We start from the raw sequence: 21,014 nt of genomic DNA on the forward strand, positions 1-21,014 counted from the left end.
TCATGTTCCTTCATGTTTGTTGATATACCAGCCCACAGCCATACTGTTTGTTTGAATCAAAAATCACATCCAAGGGAAGACAGTCCTGGAAGGCCTGCAACACTAAGAACACTGCTCTCATCTCTAAGATACTGATGTGAAGACTGGCCTCTAGATGAGACCACATGCTTTGGACTGTCCTTCCCAAATAATGCCCCTGCACACTAGTAAGGAAGCATCCATGGTCTCTGCTGCTTGAGGGGATGGCAAAGCAAAAGGACATTGTCCCTGCAGAAGGAGAGGGGAAGTTATCCACCAAAGAATTGTGTTCCCAGCAAATGTTCATAAGAATGGTAGGTTGCCGCCTTATCAACCACTGTACTGCTACTGTCTATTAAAGCACTCTCGTGTGGAATCTAGCAAGTAGGTTCAAAGATATAGAGGTGGCCATGGAACCCAGAAGTTGGAGAACCAGTCTGGCCAGTGCCACCTTGTGTGAAAGAACCTGCCAGGCTTGAGAATGAAGGGATGATATTCTTGAATGGGGAAGTCTCATAGTGAGAGTCGTGGTATCTAAAAGTACTCCAATGAACTCCAGAGACTGCAAAGGCTGTAGCTGAGACTTTTGAAGGTTTATTGTAATTCCCAGATATGTGCACAGGCAGAGCAAGGAGTCCCTGGCTGCCACCACAACCATGGAATCAATTGCTGGACCCCTGCTCCAAAGTGAACAGTCTTTCAGAGCAACTAAAAATGTGTCTGGCTTCTTGGGGATGACTTCAACTCTGTCAGGTTCCTTCCATGCCCAGGATGAGATAAGGTCTACCATCTCATCTGCAGGGGATACCACCCAAGAAGATGATAAGTCAGAGTCAACAGCTTTGAGGAAAAGTAATTCTTTGGAAGAAGGTGTTTGGGAAGACCAACTGCCTTTCTGTCTAAGAAGTTCAAGAATCTCTCTGAACAAGTTGCCCTCAAGGGGGATGTGATTAAATCTTCTCCCTCATTGAAATCAGTATCTGTGTTGGGGGAATTTCTCTGGGAAATCTAGGTGTCTCCTCCTACACTTGTGCTTTAAGGGAACCTCTTCTGTGGGTTGGTCAGGAGGGGACTCAGAACCCTATAATGTCTCATGAGGCAGAACAAGATCAATGCTCTTGGGAACTGGCTGCCCCAATGGAACAAATAGAGCAAGCAGCAGACCTTGGGAGTTCCTACTGGGGAGGATTGGATCTGACTGAAAAAGAGAAGATCTATCCCTTGTTTGAGAGAGTAGTCTCTCAAATCCCTCAAACGCCTAACCCTCAATGGCTCTGGGGAGTTTGCCCTTCAAGTCCAATACCTTAGGAGGAAGCTTGGCCCTGAAGGATATCCAGCTAGGATCTGACGCATTCACCAGAGCTGAACTGTTGAGCACCAAGGCCCCAAAGGAAGGACAGGATCCATGGATCTTGGATCTGACCACAACTTGTCAGAGTCAATACTGACATTACAGCTCCAGGAGTCAAGACAGCTTCATCAGGTTGGGATCAGAAACATGAAGTCTCAGCTCCAACACAGAGCTACCCTGGGCTAGAGTCAGTTCCAGGGACTTTGATCCAAGGGGTCAGATCAGAGAAGGAACAATATTCTGATGATGGGGAGAAGTATCTCTACTGGATCCGGTGGTCGCTGGAGCCAGGAGTACTCCAATTGGTTCTGGGTCCATAGGAAAAGCCTCATCATTCTGTCTACATCAGCGTCAGTGAGACTTCTGGAGGACCTAACTGACCTGAGTGATGAAGCTGAAGAGGGAGGTCTGAAGGAGTATGGAAGTCTTTCTTGTAGGATGAGAGATCAAAACCTAAGAGACACAGGGTATGGGGAGAACTGAGGAGAAGTCATGGAGCCTATAAGCATAGGAGCCAAAGGAAGTATTGGATTCGAAGATTTAAATAAATTTAAATAAAATAAAATAAAATAAATAAATTTAGCCACGTTAGGAACCAGAGTTGATGAGGTCAGATCCAGAGAGCATTTCCTTGAAGACTTAGACGTGTCTGAATTTTTTGATCTGTCCAAAATCAAGGATGAGGAAGAGACAAAGGAAGGAGATGAAGCCCCTTTCTCCCCAGTTGTCAAAGCGGTCATACCAGGTGATGCTTGGATGAGACCATTTAAGATGCACTTGTTTCATCTCTCCACAAGTGCTCTCTTGCCTAAAGCTTCACAAATTGAACAATCTACATCTAGGTGTGAGGGCCAAGAGAATACACATACTTTTCCTGTGCGTTGGAGCTGAGTAACTTGTGTATACATGACACACACTTTTCAAACTCAGAAGGTCTGTCCAACATCTTAACTAAGATTGCAACAAAGAGTACACAAAGAATTATATAAACTCACTCTACCAAAATTAAAATGCTTAACACTAAAGCGCAGAATCTAACATTAATTTGTCTGTCTAACCTAAATCCTAATACACAGAAAGTAGTTTCTTTTAATTTGAGGGAAAAAGATACAGGAAATGAGAAAAGAAGATATAGGGCAAAAAAACTGTCAAGAAGGGAGAAAGAAGCAGGTAATAAAAGTTAAAACCATATCTGAATCAGGAAGAAAAAAGTTCAAGTACTCTTGGGCACCACAAAACCCGTTAGCAACTAAAAATCGCAAAAGATCTAAAGCAGCTCTTTATGTACATAGGGATTCTGGGTAGGGTGAGGAGCCTGAGCACTGGATCCTAAGGTTTGACATGACTGAGTACAGATCCAATATCAGATCCAAGACCTGATACATACAGGAACAGATGGAAAAGACAACATCAGATTTTTCATTATTATCCATGCTAGCAATTATAAAAGTGAATATACTTCCTAAATTATTTTTCTTCATTTCATCAACATTTCATACAATACCTTGGAAACTTGTCAATAATGTTACCTCTAAATTAAATAAATTAATTTGCAACCCTAAGTCAGTAAGAATAAACTATGCTAAACGTACCACTCTTAACTCAGTCAAGCCTATTGTGACTTTTTAGTATACTTCCAGTTAACATCCATAGCTCTTTGCGGCATCCAGACCTTTCTTGGAGTCTGGCTTCTTCAACTAAGTGACTTACCAGCCAATAAAAAAACAGTATTTGAAAAGGCAAGAAGTAATTAACAAAATGACACTAAGCCTGTTATCATACAATATCCTACAGTATTGAAATTAATCACTGTATGCCACATATTTTTTCATATTTAAGTTCATATTTTCATAACTGAGAAAAACCTACATCCTACTGAGGGATACAGCATGAAATGCCATGGTGGTAGACAGGAACATTCACTGTCAATGTGCATTTATATCACACTGTACTGGTGGTATTGTTAATTGCTTCTAAGGAGTAATGAAATTAAGCAACAGTTCTATATGGATTTAATGCTTCAAAAAATAAGTGACTTACAAATTATTGCATGGCATCAGGGGAAACCATCGATATTACTGAAGAAAACTGTCATTGACATTTGCTCTATGAGTTACACATCTTGAGACATATGCACCATTGTTTATATTGATAATTATGGAATCAAGCATATGTTTTCATATTTTTGTAAATATCTGAATAAACATGACATCAGAGAATTTCTTACTTCATGTGAGAGATTATATCTCATTAACAAAAGTGTTCTAATGATATATGTCTAGGCTGTATAGTTTCCAAGATATGATAAACTGTTTGTGAAAGTTTAGCAAAAAGAATAATTCAGGGTTTGTGAGCATTATAATATACTATAGTATTTAAGGAAATTCTACGAATGCGCTGACTATTATCACTTTAAATAATTCTTCTTACTAATAGCATTGTTATTTGTACAGTTTTAATAGCTTTTATCTTATGCTTTTTAAGTTAATTTTTCAGAAAATGCTCTGGAATGCATGGATGTGTGTAGGCTGCTAGAGGTGTAACATTACACACCACATAAGTGTTAATATGTTAAATAACATGAAGGCTTGCTCTTCTTGATTCTCAGTTAACTATCTACTCATTAATTCAAGTAATTTATTAAAAATTATCCATTTTATTACATACAAAAAGCTGTGGCATCCAGTGTGGGTTACGTTTTGGTTTAATCATCTTAACTATTTAATTTAATAAATGCCATCTCTGGTAATCATTTGAAATGCTGGACCTGCTAGAGTAAGTCCTGAAAGATGCAGACTGAATGGCTGAAAGAACAAACTTATGTATACTAAGTTCAATATGGCCATTTCCCACAATATTCTTTTTTGTCTGAGTATGGCAGTCATGAAGTTGGTATATATAAGTTCGGGGGGGGGGGGCTTGTCGCCTGGAAAAAAAGAAGAGTGATGTTCAAGATTCGCTCTTCTCCTGGATTTACAATCTCTTTTTTTTGGTCTGCCAACATTTAGCCACAATCTCTTAGCCTTTTCAAACAAATAAGATTTTAATCTATAAGCATTATCAAGTGCATACTAATTTTTATCTCATCCTTTCAACAATTAATGAAAATTGTGAAATTAGACAATGTGTTTTATCTACAATCTATCAACTGTAGCCCACATTTTAAATCCAACATTAAAGTCTTAGATCTATCTAAATTTCAACTCTTTATAAGTAAGACAGGATGGGAATTAATTTCAAACAAATCAGATTCACTAGAAAATTGAAATTATAACTTGCCTTGTCTAAAGATTATTGATTAATTTTAAATCAAATTCAGGATCTAGTTATAAACAATACCATTAGAGAATGAATAAATAAATAAATAAATAATAAAAATCTACTCTTGATATTCCAAGATGAAAAAAACATAGCCAAAGCATATAAATTATTACAAAATTTCAGATATAAAAATAACTATCAATTTTCAAAACGTTGGTCAGATTATGATCAAACCCTGCTGCAGGAAAATTTATTCTTATAGTTATGTATTAAATACATACCCTCAAAACTGTTTGAGACTCATTGTAGGATTATTAACAATGTATATCACGCTCCAGTAAAAATAGCTTTCTGCAATTCAAAAGATACACTTTCTTGTAATGCCTGTAGCTCAGATAAAGCAAATATATTTCATATCGTTTGGGAACAGTATATACTAAAACAATTATGGCAATCTTCATCACCTTAATATTATCAAAATGCTTTGATATGGTAATTTGTTATCCTCCATATTAACCCTGAGAGACTAAGCAGTATGGATTTCAGATTATTAATAATTCTATTCACCTTAGTCAAATTTTACATTTCCAAAAACTGGTTGGATTTGAAATTAATCAGTTAGAATGTGTTTAAACATATAAAATATTGTAAAATCCTGCTACATGAAAAAAATAAAACTTCAATAATCAACTCTGGAAAAAAATTCTAAATGTTTTGTCTTAACACTCTTGAATACATTCTTCCTATATAATGTACACATTACACAATTCATAACATGAACAATTTTTACCAATAAAAATTCTATCCATAAATTTCAGTTTTTTATTTTCATCCTATATTACTGTTAGCATATAACCATATTATTTTCTTCTATGTTTATTGAAAGACAGAGAGAGTTACTATATTAGATAAAATACAAATGGATTTCCTTTTTTACTAGTTGACAGTTTGTGTAAATAATTCTAATGCTTGGTATATTAAGTTTTCGTGCACAACAATTATGTAAAATATCCTAAACAATCTACCTAGAATATGTGTATTTCTCTTTTACAAGTTGTTTAATTGTTTGTTCAGACTGCCTGGATGTTATGATATTTAAAATAAATAAGATATTTTTTTGAAAAAAAAATATCTTTACCCTTAAAAATCAACACTTGTTAAAACAAGATAGCCAGCAAGGATGCTAAGTGATCAAAACCCTGACTTGAAGTTTGATCATTATTTATATACTCTAAACCAAGAAATGCAAATACTTCCATTTTATAATTATAAGCAAACCCTTGCAGTAAAGGGAAGGATGGGGTGGAGTTGAAAGAAGTGATAGATTTACAATCTTCAATGGATACTGATTCACAAAGCTCCATATGAATAGGCACTGCCTTGGATGTTGAGTCTTAACCAAATGCAATTAATAGAGATGAATATCTGCATACTTCTCATCTTGTTTTAGAGATTAACACTGTAGTGCTACATGACTGTATCCACTGTAAAACACATTTCATTATGTGAAGTTTATTATATCTCGCTCATATCTACCTTAACACATTTTATCTTCTAAAGCTTATTATATCACACTCCTTGACCTAAGAGCCAAATATGAGTGCAACACGTCTTATTCTATTTTTCCTTCATTCTACATATTTGGATGTTTTAAAATGGGCTCATTAAGGATCATAATCTCAATATTTCATAGAAATATACATCCATATACAAAGCAGATTTCCAAAAATGTTTCCATGCAGGTAAACTATTAACATTTTCTTCTAGTTTCTGTATGAATTAATATAACAATGTATTTCAATTGAAGTACTGGAAAATGAAATTTACTTACTGATGCACTTAAAACTTGGCCACAAGAGTGAAGAACAGCCACGTAAGTTCAAATGAACTAGATAGGGGCGGTACTTCCGTAAAATGTTTGCAACTACTTTGTCTTGAATCTTGTGTTTCACTACAGAAAAATTGATCTGAAATAATATTTTAAAATTGAAAATATCTTTCAAGAACATAAAAACAATAAAATAATGATAAACAACATAAACATATTCAGAAATTATCCATGATAATGTCTGAGATGTATCAAGAATGGGAGATGAAAGGCTCAAAGTTAAAGAATACAAAAGTTATGTACTTACTGTAATGATTCATCTGCACTGGTAATTACATCTCCATGACATTTACATTTCACACTAGCATGTACTTAATTAGCTTGGCTCATAGATCTTTATCCAGACAAGCTAAGCCCCTCTCTTTTACCCATAATCGTCAGTACCAAAGGCTTCCTATTCAAATCTGAGAAGCCCATAAGTCATAGTGCACAGAAGAAAAAACAAAAGAAAACCAAAGTTAGGGTCCAAACAGGACAGAGTACATAGAACCCCTAAGCATGGGGAAATGGGGCAGGAATGATGATGGAAATCAAATCTGCCAATCCAGATCTATCATTAAAGTAATTATGTAACTTTCATATCTGACACTGGGAATTTCACCTCCATTGCCTCTAGAAGAGAGTCCCACAAATATCATCTACGGTAGCTCAGTACAGAATATTTAAGATTTTGGCAGCCTCAAAGGCATAGCCTGACATGGAGATGACATCCAGTATATTGTCCATGCAGTGGTATTTATTGATGCTCACACAGCAGCCACACAAATGTCATCTACCAAAGCCATACTGAAGAAAACTTAAGAAGTAGCTGCAGACCTAGTAGTATGAGCATTAGAAGATTGAGATAAGGACTTGTCATATTTTTAGTAGCAAAACCTAATGCATTAAGGAATATAAGAAAAAGAAAAGAAGTAACCTAGCAGGTAGCACAGAGGTTTAAGCCTATGAGTTGTTAACAAGCTACTTCTTATAGTCAACAGCTTGATTCTCTCAGCTTTCATTTTCCTGTTGTGTGACTCAGCATATTACTTAACAGTGTTCCAAGGTTGACCCTGGAAAGGGGCATGCATGTTTGTTATGATTACTTAGTTAATACATAAACAAAAACTAAAAAAAAAACATTAAAAAAGTATGAAAAATTGTAGGAAACTTATCTGGCTTTGGCTTCTGAAAATGTTTCAGTTCATCCACTAAGGGATTTGTGGATCACCAGAAAAAAAAAAGAAGGGGAAGGAGATAGAATTGTGATTTACACTGTGGCTCCTGCTGTGATTTTGGTGTTTAAATGTTTAAAATGCTTAATTATAGTCATATTTTCATTTCTGAGGATCTGATTGAGATATGCCAATAGGGTTTCACTTTTGTTCCAGGTAAGAAATATGAAATGGTGCATACTGTTTTAGAAATCAAACTCTTCATTAGGAAAATGAATTTATCTTTGCTATTTAAAGCTTTAGCAAACAATGCTTCCAGTTGGTATCATTGTAGCATTTTTAAGCCTCCCTTTTTACCTCCTTTGATGCTATTTGAGAAATTGTGTGAGTGTGAGTTGAGTGCTTTGGATTCTCTTGGACCTAAGAAAAAGTTTTATAATTTAACCAATAGACAGTATTCACTGCTTAGAGATTTGCCTGTTGACTGCAATATACAGATTATGAAGCAAGATAAAGGAGGGGGAGCTGTTATCATGAATTCTTTTGACTGTGTGTCTAAAATGTATGAGTAATAACATCCAATTCTTAGAAGTAGCTTCTAGGAATGAAGTTTTTAATTCCTGTAGTAAAATTGATGGGATGTTCATAATAATTTTATGTGTGATTACAATATTCCCCCTAACAGTATATATTTTTTTACTTGTCAAGAAACCCATTGAACCAGCAATTTTTGGGATCCCCAAGACGTACAAGGATGAGTTAAATCTACCATTAAGACCTTTTGTGGCTACTTTGGGGGTCTAAAACAGAACCTTTAGCAATGTTTGTGGATTTGAAGTCAAAAGAGTCTTGAGGTATTCTTGGCATTTTCTTAAGGTCTTGGCTGAACAACTTAACCATGTATGGTTAGTCACTATTGATGCGAAAGATCCTTTTTTATGTATGCCCCGGCTTGACTGGTTCCACAAATCCCTTGTCTTAGGAGTATCTTTTTCTAAAGATAATATCAAATTATTGCCGGAATAAATGGATATTGTATTGATGCATAATTCTGTGTTTTCTGAAGGGAAATATCTTAAACAGATGAGGGGCATGGCTATGAGGGCAGCTCCTGCACCTGTTTTTGCAAATATTATAATGTTTATTCACCACAGTTTTAGGGTTTCATTCCAAAACACTGGAACTTCATCAGAAACTCAGATGTTTCTGAGTTTATGATGAAGTTCCTGTGTTTTGGAATGAAAACGCAAAACTGTGGCGAATAAATGTTTGGCTGGGACTTTTGGTGCTACATTTTTATTATTTTCAAGTTTACATAGTGCAGTGTTTTGTGGTTTATTTTATCAATGGTCCTTTTTGGGGAATCTACAGCTGTTTATTTTTGATTTCTTGATGACTTTCTTTTTTGGAGAGGAGATGAGAAAAGTTTGCAAATGTTTCTAAAACACATTAATAGAACAACTGATTTTTTTAAGGTTTATCCATCAGTGTGATTTTATTTCCATTAATTATTTGGATAAACACATTAAGAAAAATGCTGATAAAATGAAATATGAGTCTAGTATTTATAGAAAAACACGTTTTAATTCATTTTTGCAGTAATTCAGTGCCCACCTCATTTGGCAAAAGAAAAATTTGGTTATGGGACAGTTTGTACATATATCCTGTCTCGTGTCTCATGATGATGAATTTCTTTTTGAAGCTGACAAACTGGCTGAATTATTTGTTGAGAGTGCCTACCCTAGCCTTTCTTTTTGAAGCTCACAAACTGGATAAATTATTTATTGACAGAACCTACCCTAGGCTTTTGGCAGATGATCTTAAAAAATGGTGATTGAAGACAGTGAAACTAAGTATCCCCCTAGTTTGTTTGCATGAGAATTGTTTTCCACCAAAACTGCGAAGCAGGGTATTGCTCTTGATGATTAGAGATTTCAGAGTCCAATGATTATTCCCTATGGTCATCTGAGTTTCAATCTGAGAGAGATTATGGTTAAGAAATGGAAATTGGTCTTTGATTCTATTTATTCAGTTCCCAGTTTAGGGGCATTACTTGGTTTTGTGTACAAGAAGGGGTGGAATACTAAATATTTAATTGAGGGTGGTGCTGTCAACAACAATCGATATGGGATGGTGAAATGTGGTGCATGTAAACATTGCTGTTTTATTTATGATGGGCCTTCTATTAATGTACAATAGTTTCTGAGGAGTATTAGGAATTATTCTGATACAGTTTATATTAATTTTAATGAAGAAAAGTTCTCACGTTTGTATTAAATATTGATCACCTGTAATGCCTTGCCCCTGACAATTTCTCCACAGAAAAAATAGTTTTCAATAACTTTAAACAACTTTTAAACTGACAGGAAAAAAGAGCTCTCTTATTGAAAATGACAGAACAGTCTTGTGACAGTCCATTAAAACACAAACTCCTAGCTTTAAGATATCTTTCCTGAACAGGAAAGTGTTATAAAATATAATTTATTTTAAAATGGAGGTTTCTTCTCCAAAAGGGAACTTATCTGCCCAGAAAAAGTATAGTACAAGCTAACCTTCAATCCTCCAAAGCCTCAGAGGAGCAAAGAGTATTTTAGTGGCATGAAAGTTCTGAAGGGCTTGGCATCCAAATCTGTCATTTTAGTCAGCTCAAACTGACTTACGGTTAGGGCGCATGTATGGTGACCTGTATTTTTGGAAGATGGATGACTGTTATATCCAATGCAGGATATAACCTATATAGCTAAGACCACTACAGCACTGATAAATATGAAGAACATGTTGGGCACTATCACAAACTGGTTCAGGAAGGAAAGGTCCAGAACTGGCATCCAAGAAGCTTCCTTTTTTGGCACAAGAAACATATTTGAATAAAATTCTTCTCCAGACAGAGGAGAAGGAACAGCTTCTATTATCCCCTGTGACAGCATGTGTTGTAAGAAAGGAGGAAAGAGAAGATTTTGATCTGGTAGAAGAGGAGGAATCTTCTGAAAGGGGGGTGACTCCTACTGCCATCTGTAGCCTTTATGGATTCCATTCAGAGAAATTTGTCTAAAATAATCTGATGCCAAGGACAAAAATGGAGATTCAGACTTTTGGACGGCTGCCAAGGTAGAAGGGGGGAGCAAGGTCCCTCATATAGTCATTCTGATTTATGGGACTGTCCTTTGTTCTGGAAAGGTACTTGCTTTCTTTTTGATATCTCCATGCCATTGTTTTTTAAATGTTTTCTTACCAGTATTTTGCTTTTTGATAAAGATGGACCAAGGAGAGAAGAATCCCTTGGAAAACTTAAAGAAGGACAGCTGAAAAATCGGAGAGATTCGCTGAATCAGCTTTCCTCTCTCATCACAATTTTTGATAACTTCTGCAGCTGGGGATGCAAAAAATTAGAGTATAGTACAAGCTAACCTTCAATCCTCCAAAGCCTCAGAGGAGCAAAGAGTATTTTAGTGGCATGAAAGCTCTGAAGGGTTTGGCATCCAAATCTGTCATTTTAGTCAGCTCAAGCTGACTTACGGTTAGGGCGCATGTATGGTGACCTGTATTTTTGGAAGATGGATGACTGTTATATCCAATGCAGGATATAACCTATATAGCTAAGACCACTACAGCACTGATAAATATGAAGAACATGTTGGGCACTATCACAAACTGGTTCAGGAAGGAATGGTCCAGAACTGGCATCCAAGAAGCTTCCTTTTTTGGCACAAGAAACATATTTGAATAAAATTCTTCTCCAGACAGAGGAGAAGGAACAGCTTCTATTATCCCCTGTGACAGCATGTGTTGTAAGAAAGGAGGAAAGAGAAGATTTTGATCTGGTAGAAGAGGAGGAATCTTCTGAAAGGGGGGGTGACTCCTACTGCCATCTGTAGCCTTTATGGATTCCATTCAGAGAAATTTGTCTAAAATAATCTGATGCCTAGGACAAAAATGGAGATTCAGACTTTTGGACGGCTGCCAAGGTAGAAGGGGGGAGCAAGGTCCCTCATATAGTCATTCTGATTTATGGGACTGTCCTTTGTTCTGGAAAGGTACTTGCTTTCTTTTTGATATCTCCATGCCATTGTTTTTTAAATGTTTGCTTACCAGTATTTTGCTTTTTGATAAAGATGGACCAAGTAGAGAAGAATCCCTTGGAAAACTTAAAGAAGGACAGCTGAAAAATCGGAGAGATTCGCTGAATCAGCTTTCCTCTCTCATCACAATTTTTGATAACTTCTGCAGCTGGGGATGCAAAAAATTAGATCTATATCCAAGGTAGAAATCAACATTTAACTCTTCATATTCTCTGGGATGTTTTGTAACTTCAGCCAGGCAAACCTCTGCAAAACAGTTCCAGTGGCAGCAACCTTGTAAGTGGCATCCACAGAATCATAGGCACATTTCAAGTAATTTACAGTAGCTTTGGAAATGGTAAAAACCATACAAAAGTCCATAACACAGGAAATAAAAAACAGTGCTCCAATTAAAATCCAAAGACCATTTAATGAAAATTTCTAAGCGCTTTCATAAGAATAAATTATTACAGGACTTCATCAGAAATAGAACAAAAACAGTTAAAACATCACTTTATTATATAAACTTGAAACAGGAAGTGGTAATCTGAATTAAACTTTTTAAAAATGTAAAGTAACAGTAACGTTATTACCTGTCAAATATACAAACCCACCCCATTTTGTATTTAAATTTTCACAACACACAAGCAGTAAATGAAGCAGTTCTCAGTATTTATGTTACTCAGGATAACTTCCAGCAGTCTGTTGCGACCTTAACCCTTCTTGTTCAACAACTTACTTAGCAATTGGACAAAGTTTCATGTATTTTAAGGAATGGAAATGGGCCCCTTAATGACACAAACGTTTCATTTATTAGTCCAGCACAGCAAACCAGGTTATATTTGAATGCTGGAACTGACAAATTTCAAACTTTGTGTTCCGGTCAAGGAGATACATTGTCACAGGTACCTGTTAATGCTAATTTTAATTCTAATACTATCAATATAAATGAGTGGCTACACAAGAATGTTGTTTTTTGTAATGACTTGGTTAGCGACAGTTCTGGTTCTTTGGTCAAAATGCTTTTGAAATCATTTGAGAAAACGTTCACCAAATATCATAAGTTATATCTGAAGAGTTGTTATTTTAAAGTATGTTTATAAAATAAATTGGTGCCCAATGGATTACATCAGTGGAAGTTCCCGGTGAGACTAGTAGATGGTTCAGAATTGGATCAGGAACTGCTTAATTTATTTGATAGATATGGTATGGAACTCATGGAGGTTCTTATGAAATTTAATCAGAAACATATGGGTATACTGTTATTAAAAATTAACCAATTAGACTTCAAAATAAAAAAAATGACTTGGCTTTCTCATTTTACAAAGCTCAGTATGATAAACTGTTTATTGACATTGACAAAACACTTTTGAATACTAAAAATAAGAAGGGAAAAAAAATAATGACAGACAAACGAGATTATGAAAAGGGTATTGCATACCAGAAGCCAGTAACATTAAACAAAGGTAACAGTGACAATGAGCAACAGTAAGGAGATTGAGGAGACAGTGGTAATGGTTCCAACCCTCTAGGTACACCAACATCAAGGAGGTCCGAGAGACCTATAAATCAGCTAAGTGACACAAGATTGGTGGGAGCACACAATTCAAAGTCACCCTGCCAGAGGAAGAGGGGGAGACATCACACCTAGATGATAGAAACAAATGTCAAACTATCATAAACAAATTTGGTGACTACAATTTATAATTTTAGTCATTTACATGTTATTGTGGAGCATGCTAATTTATTCAAAAAGGGGTAAACATCTGTACCTACTAAAAAGGCAGACATTACAAGATCTATTTTGGATATTAAGTTCTTCACTAGAAAACTGAACTTGGGTGTTCTTTTTTTTTCAATGTAGAACACACTGACTGTAAACAACAATTCAGGAGGAGTAGTACCTATAGCTCCCCTTTACATCCGGTCATTTCTCTGCTTTTGAAATTATGTGAGTATGACATTTGCAATATACTGAGTAATAATAAAACAGTATTACAATATAATTTAACAGATGATGGATTGAGAATGTTAAATATATCAAAAAATAAGGAGGTTTGGTTAATGAAACCAGACAAGGGAGGTGGGCTTGTAGCCATGAATACTTTAGACTACAATATGAAAATGTAAGCATTGTTACTAACAGAGCAGAATGAAGAGTCATCTATGAACCAGTTAAATACACATTACAGTAAAATTGATTGGATTTTTGTATGATCTACTGATGCAAGAACAGATAACACCAGTAGAGTATAATCTGGTCAATGTGGAACACTCTAGCTTACCAGGTATACTTGGCATCCCAAAAATTCATAAAAATCTTATGGATCCACCATTAATACCAACTGTTGATGCCAACGGGACTAAAACCATAGGCATGGCAAATTTAATTGATATTACTTTAAAGGGGGTTAGAAAATGAATTTCTATATATACAAAGATTTGTGGGATTTTCTTAGAAATGTCAGACAGGAATTATATGTGGACGGTTTGATCTTGGTAAAAGCTGACGTCAAAGATCTTTTTTCTGTGATTCCTCATGATTTGGGGGCTAAATGGCTTTATAGCTATTTGATAGAAAATATGTCCATAGACATGAGGGTTATTCATGTAGTCAGACTTGTAATTGAACTTATTTTTGAAAACAACTTTATAGATTTTGATGGGATGATATAAAAACAAAAGACAGGTGTAGCTATGGGTTCTAGTTGTGCCCCAGTGTTTACAAACACAGAAATGGCTTACTGGGAACATTGCTATGTATTTGATTTGAGATATAAATGGGCATGGGCCTTGACAACTTGGTCATCTTTTGGAATGACATTGAAGAAAAACTAATGGAATTTTTTGAGTACATTAACAGTACTACCTAGTTTTTAAAATTCACTATGGACTATTCAGCTAATAACCTGAATTATCTGGACATACAGATTATTAAAGATGTTGTTAATAAGAGATTTGTTTTGCACATTTATAGAAAGCCCATATATTTGAATACCTTATTACATTTCGATAGTTGTCACCCACCAACATCAAAAGAAAGCCATGGTAAAAGGGCAATTGGTTAGGTTATGTTGTATGATTTCAAATCCTGTTTTGTTTCAAGAAGAAACTGATAAGCTTTGGTTTATGCTTAGAAGAAGAGGATAACCAGATGACTTTCTTGGCAACATTTTTATGGAAGTCAACACAAAAAAGTGAAAGGGTTGTATTTTCCTCTCTTAGGAGAATCAGTACTCTCTAAGGCAGACACAATGATAAAAAAAACAAGTGATTATAACCATAGCCTAGTACTTACTTATGATGGGGATAGTGAAGCCATATCCCAAATAATAAGAAGGAACTGGAAGGTATTCAAATTAGGATGGATCAACCAAGAGGCAGTTGGAAACAATCCCCGCATATTTTTTAGGAGGGGTTGGTGCAACAAAAATTATATTGAACGAATGAGAGATATAAGTAATACTTGTTCGCAATTGAGTATAACTAGTAAGGGGATGTTCAGATGGGGTAGATGTCCCCAGTGTTCCCTCTTATTAGAAAGTGCTGGTATTAAGGTAAAGGGTTATGTTATATTAAATCTGATGTTTAAGTTAATTATAATTCCAGGGGTGTAATATACATTGTTATGTCAGTCATGTTATACATTTTATACAGGGAAAACTGAGAGGTTTTTAAAAGAAAGGATATATGAGCATATGTATGCTGTTAAAAAAACAAAACCAGATAAACACCATTTGGAAGCCCATTCAGCAGAATGGAGGACATTCTTTTAAGTTTTTCAGGTTAGATACTGTGGAACCAAATTTAAGGGGTGGACCACGGAAGTATAAGCTAGAAGTGAAATAACTATTCTGGAAGATTAAATTATTTCATATAAAAGAGATGTAAATTATTTGCTACTGGACCAAATGGTCTTAATGACACTTTTGATATTTTTCCTATTTTAAAATTGAAATCTATAGGTTATGATGTTTAAATTATTGAACAAGTTTATTTATTCTATCTACAATATTAAGGCATGTTAATGGAAAAGTGTGCATTGTGTAAATTTAAACATAAAATGGGGTGGGTTTGTATATTTGACAGGTAATAATATGTTACTGTTGCTTTGAATTTTTTAAAAGTTTAATTAAGTTTACGACTACCAGTTTCAAGTTTATATAAGGAAGTGATGTTTTAACTGTTTTTTTATTTCTGATGAAGTCCTGTATTAATTTATTGGTATGAAAGCGCTTAGAAATTTTCATTAAATGGTCTTTGGATTTTAGATTTTATTTATTTCCTGTGTTCCAGACTTTTGTATGGTTTTACCATTTGTGTGAAGTCTGATTCTGTGAGTGGTGTGCAGTCCTGGTTGCAAGGCACTGTTTTGGTGATGTTTTTTAGATAATGTTCCATAGGCACTGTGAAGGAGGTAATGGTATAAACACCAGTAATAAAGGCACTGCCCATTGTACACTACATTTTTACTGCCATTGACATGCCCCCTGGGCAACATACTGCTGAGGTCTACCATACTGCCTGCTGTCACTTGGTGCCTTGGTGGCCATGGATATTACTTTCTGTCTGTGAATTTGATTACTGAAGCTGTGGGTATGGCAGTGTGTGCTTATCTTTATCCATAGGGAAACTGGAAAGACAAGTCTCTGCAGTTGAATGTCACTTTAGCCATGTGTCCCCAACTGAATGTACTGCAGGGAAATGTCTCACCAACTAGGATCTTGAACCCTAAAAACTGAAATTGCAGAAGCATACACCTTTTTACTCAAACTTATCAAACACTTTCCCATTCCTGTCAAAAGAAGAGGGATTAGTATTAATGAAATGTTTAGAAGGAGCTGGATTTGCTAAAGCAATAGCTACTGTGTCAAGTCTTAAACTTAAAAAAATGAGGAACTTTATATAACCTCTCTGCTTTTTTATGGGTAACAAGCTGAGTGATATGGAAACTGTAACAAAATATTAATTGTATTAAATGTTTATAAAAGATGCACAGATGATTTTCTTGTAGTTAAGGAGGTTGATTTAGATTTTAGGATTTTTTTGATAGAATTCAAAGTAATTTTGGGATTACACTTGCTTTTAATAGAGAAGGGACTTCTATCAATGTTTTAGATGTGAGGATCTATATACAGAATAATTGTTACAACTTTATATTGAAAGCCTACTGCTGCAAATTCTTTTTTACTTGCTAATAAGTTCATGTGCCTCACATTTTAAGTTACTGCCTTAAGGTAAGATTTTTTTATAGCCAGCCAACTATGTTCTGAACATGAAGATTTTTTAACAGAGGCTAAAGAAACAGTATGGCAATTAAGAAGTAGGGGTTATATAACAAAAAATTAGTATCAGTCTCTGGAAAAAGTTCAGACTAGGAAAGGCTCTAATTTAAAAGGGGTCTACTTCAAATGAGGGAACACTCACTTGAATGAAACCCATATAACCGAGACCAAGTTACCAAAACTCCAAAAGAATGAAATGTTACAATAACGACACTCAAAATCTCGAAATCAACTTACCGGATAATGCTCATCTTCCGTAAAAAAACAAAATAAAAAAATGATCAAACACACCTACACCACCATCCTACTACTAACCTTTCCCATAAGTCCACACTACATTAAATAAATAGTACAAAAAAGTATGTACTTCGTTTTTGCTTCGGAGGGCAAGCCCCCCGTGCACCAACATGTGGGGGGCTCCATCCCTCACCTCCCATAACTTAAATATACCAACTCCAAGATCACACTACCTTATGGAAAAGGGCATATGTACATCTAGTTAGCTACAGCTGCAAGTGACTACAGGTCAGTAACTGTTTTCATGTGTCTGAGTTTCGTTATTGCAACATTTCATTCTTTTGGAGTTTTTGTAACTTAGTCTCGGTTATACGGGTTTTGTTCAAATGAGCATTCACCCATTTGAAGTAGACCCTTTAAAAGTTAAATATACTAATAAAATGTATCAGTAGTGTAACAAAGGAAATAATGTTTATTTTGTGACTTGGTATGCCTCTTTTGTAGAGGAAGTTGTGCATTTATTGAGAAAGCACTGGAAGGTCATTGATTCTGATGAAATTCTGGGTACTAAGTTGGGCTGTACGTTGAAAATTTCTTGTAAAAAAAATCACCAGGTTTAATGGATAGGTTAATGCAAATAATGTTACCTGTTGAATCAGATTTATTTTGCAAAGATTGCAGAGTGTGTTCCTATATTGATTTAGCACCTTTCCATATTATAAAAGTACAAAAATGTGTCCCAATGGAATGTATAAATTGTTATATGAAAGTTGTGCTTTACTGTATGTACTGTACTGGTGAATCTGGGAATCTTGAGGCAATGTTACAACTGCCTCATGTACACAGACAACCCTCTCCTCCTCCCAACAAATTCCAACACATGTGAGAGATGCAACCATATAGCCAAACTGGAGGCTAAGCTCTCTCAACTCAGTACTGGCGTAACCAATCAGGAGGAGAAGAAAACCACACTCACTACAATTCCAGTCTTACATAGACCTACCATGACAGCAAACCAAACACATAAACACACAAAAACATACTCAGAGGCGCTAAATAAAAATCTGCCTAAGCAGCAGAGACCTCCAAAGCAGACACCCAAGCAACCGCTACCCCAAAACAAAACACGTGCAACACATAGCTCACAAAGCCAGTGTGCCGAACAGTCACAGCCCTTAAGGCTAAACAACACACCTGATACACTTGTAATAGGTGACTCTATTGTCAGGCACACTGACATTCCACTCACCAGGCTGAAAAAGGAGAAGGTCACGGTGAGCTGCCTGTCGGGCACTAGGATCCGCCACATAACACAAGCACTCAGGTCACTCCAAGGCAAGTACAAATATGACTCAGTCATTGTCCATGCTGGTGTGAATGACCTGAGATGTACCTCCCTGGACTACATGAAAAGAGATATAGAGGAGCTCTCTGAGCATGTTGCCCAGGCTGGTATGACCTTGACCTTGAGTAGCATCTTACCCTCACCAAGAATGATGCCACAATATGAAGACAAGATGATCAATTTCAACAATTGGCTTAAGTATTGGTGTCATTCAAAGGGGATCCAATGCCTGTCAGCCTGGGATGACATGCTCAACAAGCCACGATGCTTCACTAGGGATGGCTTGCACCTATCACCCCTGGGCTTTCGGATATTGGCAAAGGCTCTTGCTACCCCCATAGTGCCTTTTTTAGGCAAGGCTCAAAAGACAAACCCACCTCCATAGGTATCACAAGGGATAAGAAACTAAGAGTAGTGCTACTCAATGCCAGAAGTCTAAACCTCAAGATGCACGCACTCAAAACTTTCCTTAGCATGGAGAATATCGATATCTGTGCAGTAACAGAAACCTGGTTCAAGGCTCCCGAGAACACCCCAGCACTACCAGGTTATACCTCATACCATGCTTTTCGTCCCCAAAACCTGGACCGAACCACAAAAGGAGTGGGAGTATCAATATTTGTCAAAGATACCCACACCTCCAGGTTGGTGGCACAGCACGAAGCATCAGAGACTATCCATGTGCAACTAACAGTGGGTAAAACTGCCTTCCAAGGCCATTGACGAGGGGAAGGTGGTCCACACAGCCTACCTGGACCTCGCAAAAGCCTTCGATACAATACCCCACTCAGGCATTATAGATAAGCTCACCAGCTTAAATATAACCCCCTATGTCACTAGATGGGTTGCAAACTGGCTCATGGACAGAACCCACATGGTTAGAATTGCTGGAGCCATGTCAGACTCCAAACCAGTTACAAGTGGCATCCCACAAGGCTCAGTCCTGGGACCTCTTTTGTTCGGTATATATTTCTTGGAGGTACAGGCCAACACAGAAGGACTGTGGCTGACCAAGTTCGCAGATGACTGCAAACTAGGCACCATAATCGACTCTCCAGGTGACACAAGCATCCTCCAAAAGGGCCTCATAGAAACAGACAACTGGTGCCAGAGCCATGGCCTTAAGCTAAATGCCAAAATGTGTATAGTCATCCCCTTTGGCAAAAACAAAGTGCCCACAAATTACCACATAGGTGGTAATCCATTAAGTACGGAAGAAGTAATTAGGGACCTGGGGACCCAAGTTGATAGCAATCTCTCATTTGACATCCAAGTGGCCAAAGTGGTTAAAAAAACATTTTATATAGCCCACCTAATCATGAAGGGATTCACATCTAGATCAGGGGAGGTCATCGTGCCTCTTTACTCATCCCTCATCAGGCCCATAATTGAGTACAATGCCCCTTTTGGGATGTACCTTATCAGACACCTGCAGCAGCTGGAAAGACCCCAAAAGTACCTCACCAAGAGGATCAAAGGGCTCAAACAGATGCCATATGCTGCCCAGTTAAAGAAACTCCAGCTCTACTCAGTGGCATACTGCCTGCTCAGAAGCGATCTGTGCCTGACGTATAAAGCCATGTCCAAACCGGAATTAATGGACATGCTGCACCTCAGAAAATCCAAATCCATCAAGCTACGCGCTCAAGAGACTTGAACCTCAGCACTGAAATAAATAGGACATGCTGGAGGGACACATTCATAACCCAGAGGCTCCCTTCACTCTGGAATAAAATCCCAGTCCAGGTTAGGCAGAGTCCCTCATTGACTCTCTTCAAGAGGAATCTTGATGAGTGGATGGGGGATCGTAGGTTTACCGCGGGTATCACTTCTGTGTCACTGTTAGACAGAGGCACAATATACTAACCTCGAAAAAGGGCATAGCAAAATTAATTTAAAATGGGTGGCGAAAGCCAAACACACTCTGGCTAGGCTTATAAATGCTCTAGGGCAGATAGCCTAGTATGAACCTATGAACCTATGAAATGTTCCTATTACCAGTATTATAAAGGTCAGACTAAACACACAGACAGTGTATTTCAGAACATCTCAGGGACATATGCAATAAACCTCAGAATAGCCCCCTTCCACTATATTTTGAACATAAGCATCATTCTGATAATAGTCTGATGAAAGTGTTTTTTTTTTATTTTGTATAGATATAAAATAGTGGTTTATTAGTAAACATTTCTGATGTTTTACTACAGATAGAAACATAGTATTTTTTTAAATATCTTTTAACAATGGTTTAAATAATGAATTAAATAAGAAAGATAATTTTAAGAGTTAATAGAGGTGGAATAGGTTTCCTTTATGATTAGTTTATTTATGTTTGCTATGGATTATTTATTTATTTATTTAGTTAGTTAGTTATTTAGTTATTTATTTATTGACATTTCATTACCTGGAAAGTCAGC

At 36.5% G+C, this 21,014-nt stretch overlaps 1 protein-coding gene across 1 annotated transcript in view; it reads right to left on the minus strand.

Moving 5' to 3' along the window:
* Positions 1–21,014, minus strand: part of FBXL13 (F-box and leucine rich repeat protein 13) — a 2,081,262-nt gene that overhangs the window by 1,250,537 nt on the left and 809,711 nt on the right. Inside the window, exon 9 of the mRNA XM_044088512.1 lies at positions 6,462–6,597. Within this exon, the coding sequence (XP_043944447.1) occupies positions 6,462–6,597 (136 nt within the window). The remainder of the gene's footprint in view (positions 1–6,461; positions 6,598–21,014) is intronic.

This window comes from Protopterus annectens, chromosome 11.part0, assembly GCF_019279795.1.
Source record: "Protopterus annectens isolate FY-2018-M chromosome 11.part0, PAN1.0, whole genome shotgun sequence".
In the NCBI taxonomy this organism is placed as follows: Eukaryota; Metazoa; Chordata; order Ceratodontiformes; family Protopteridae; genus Protopterus; species Protopterus annectens.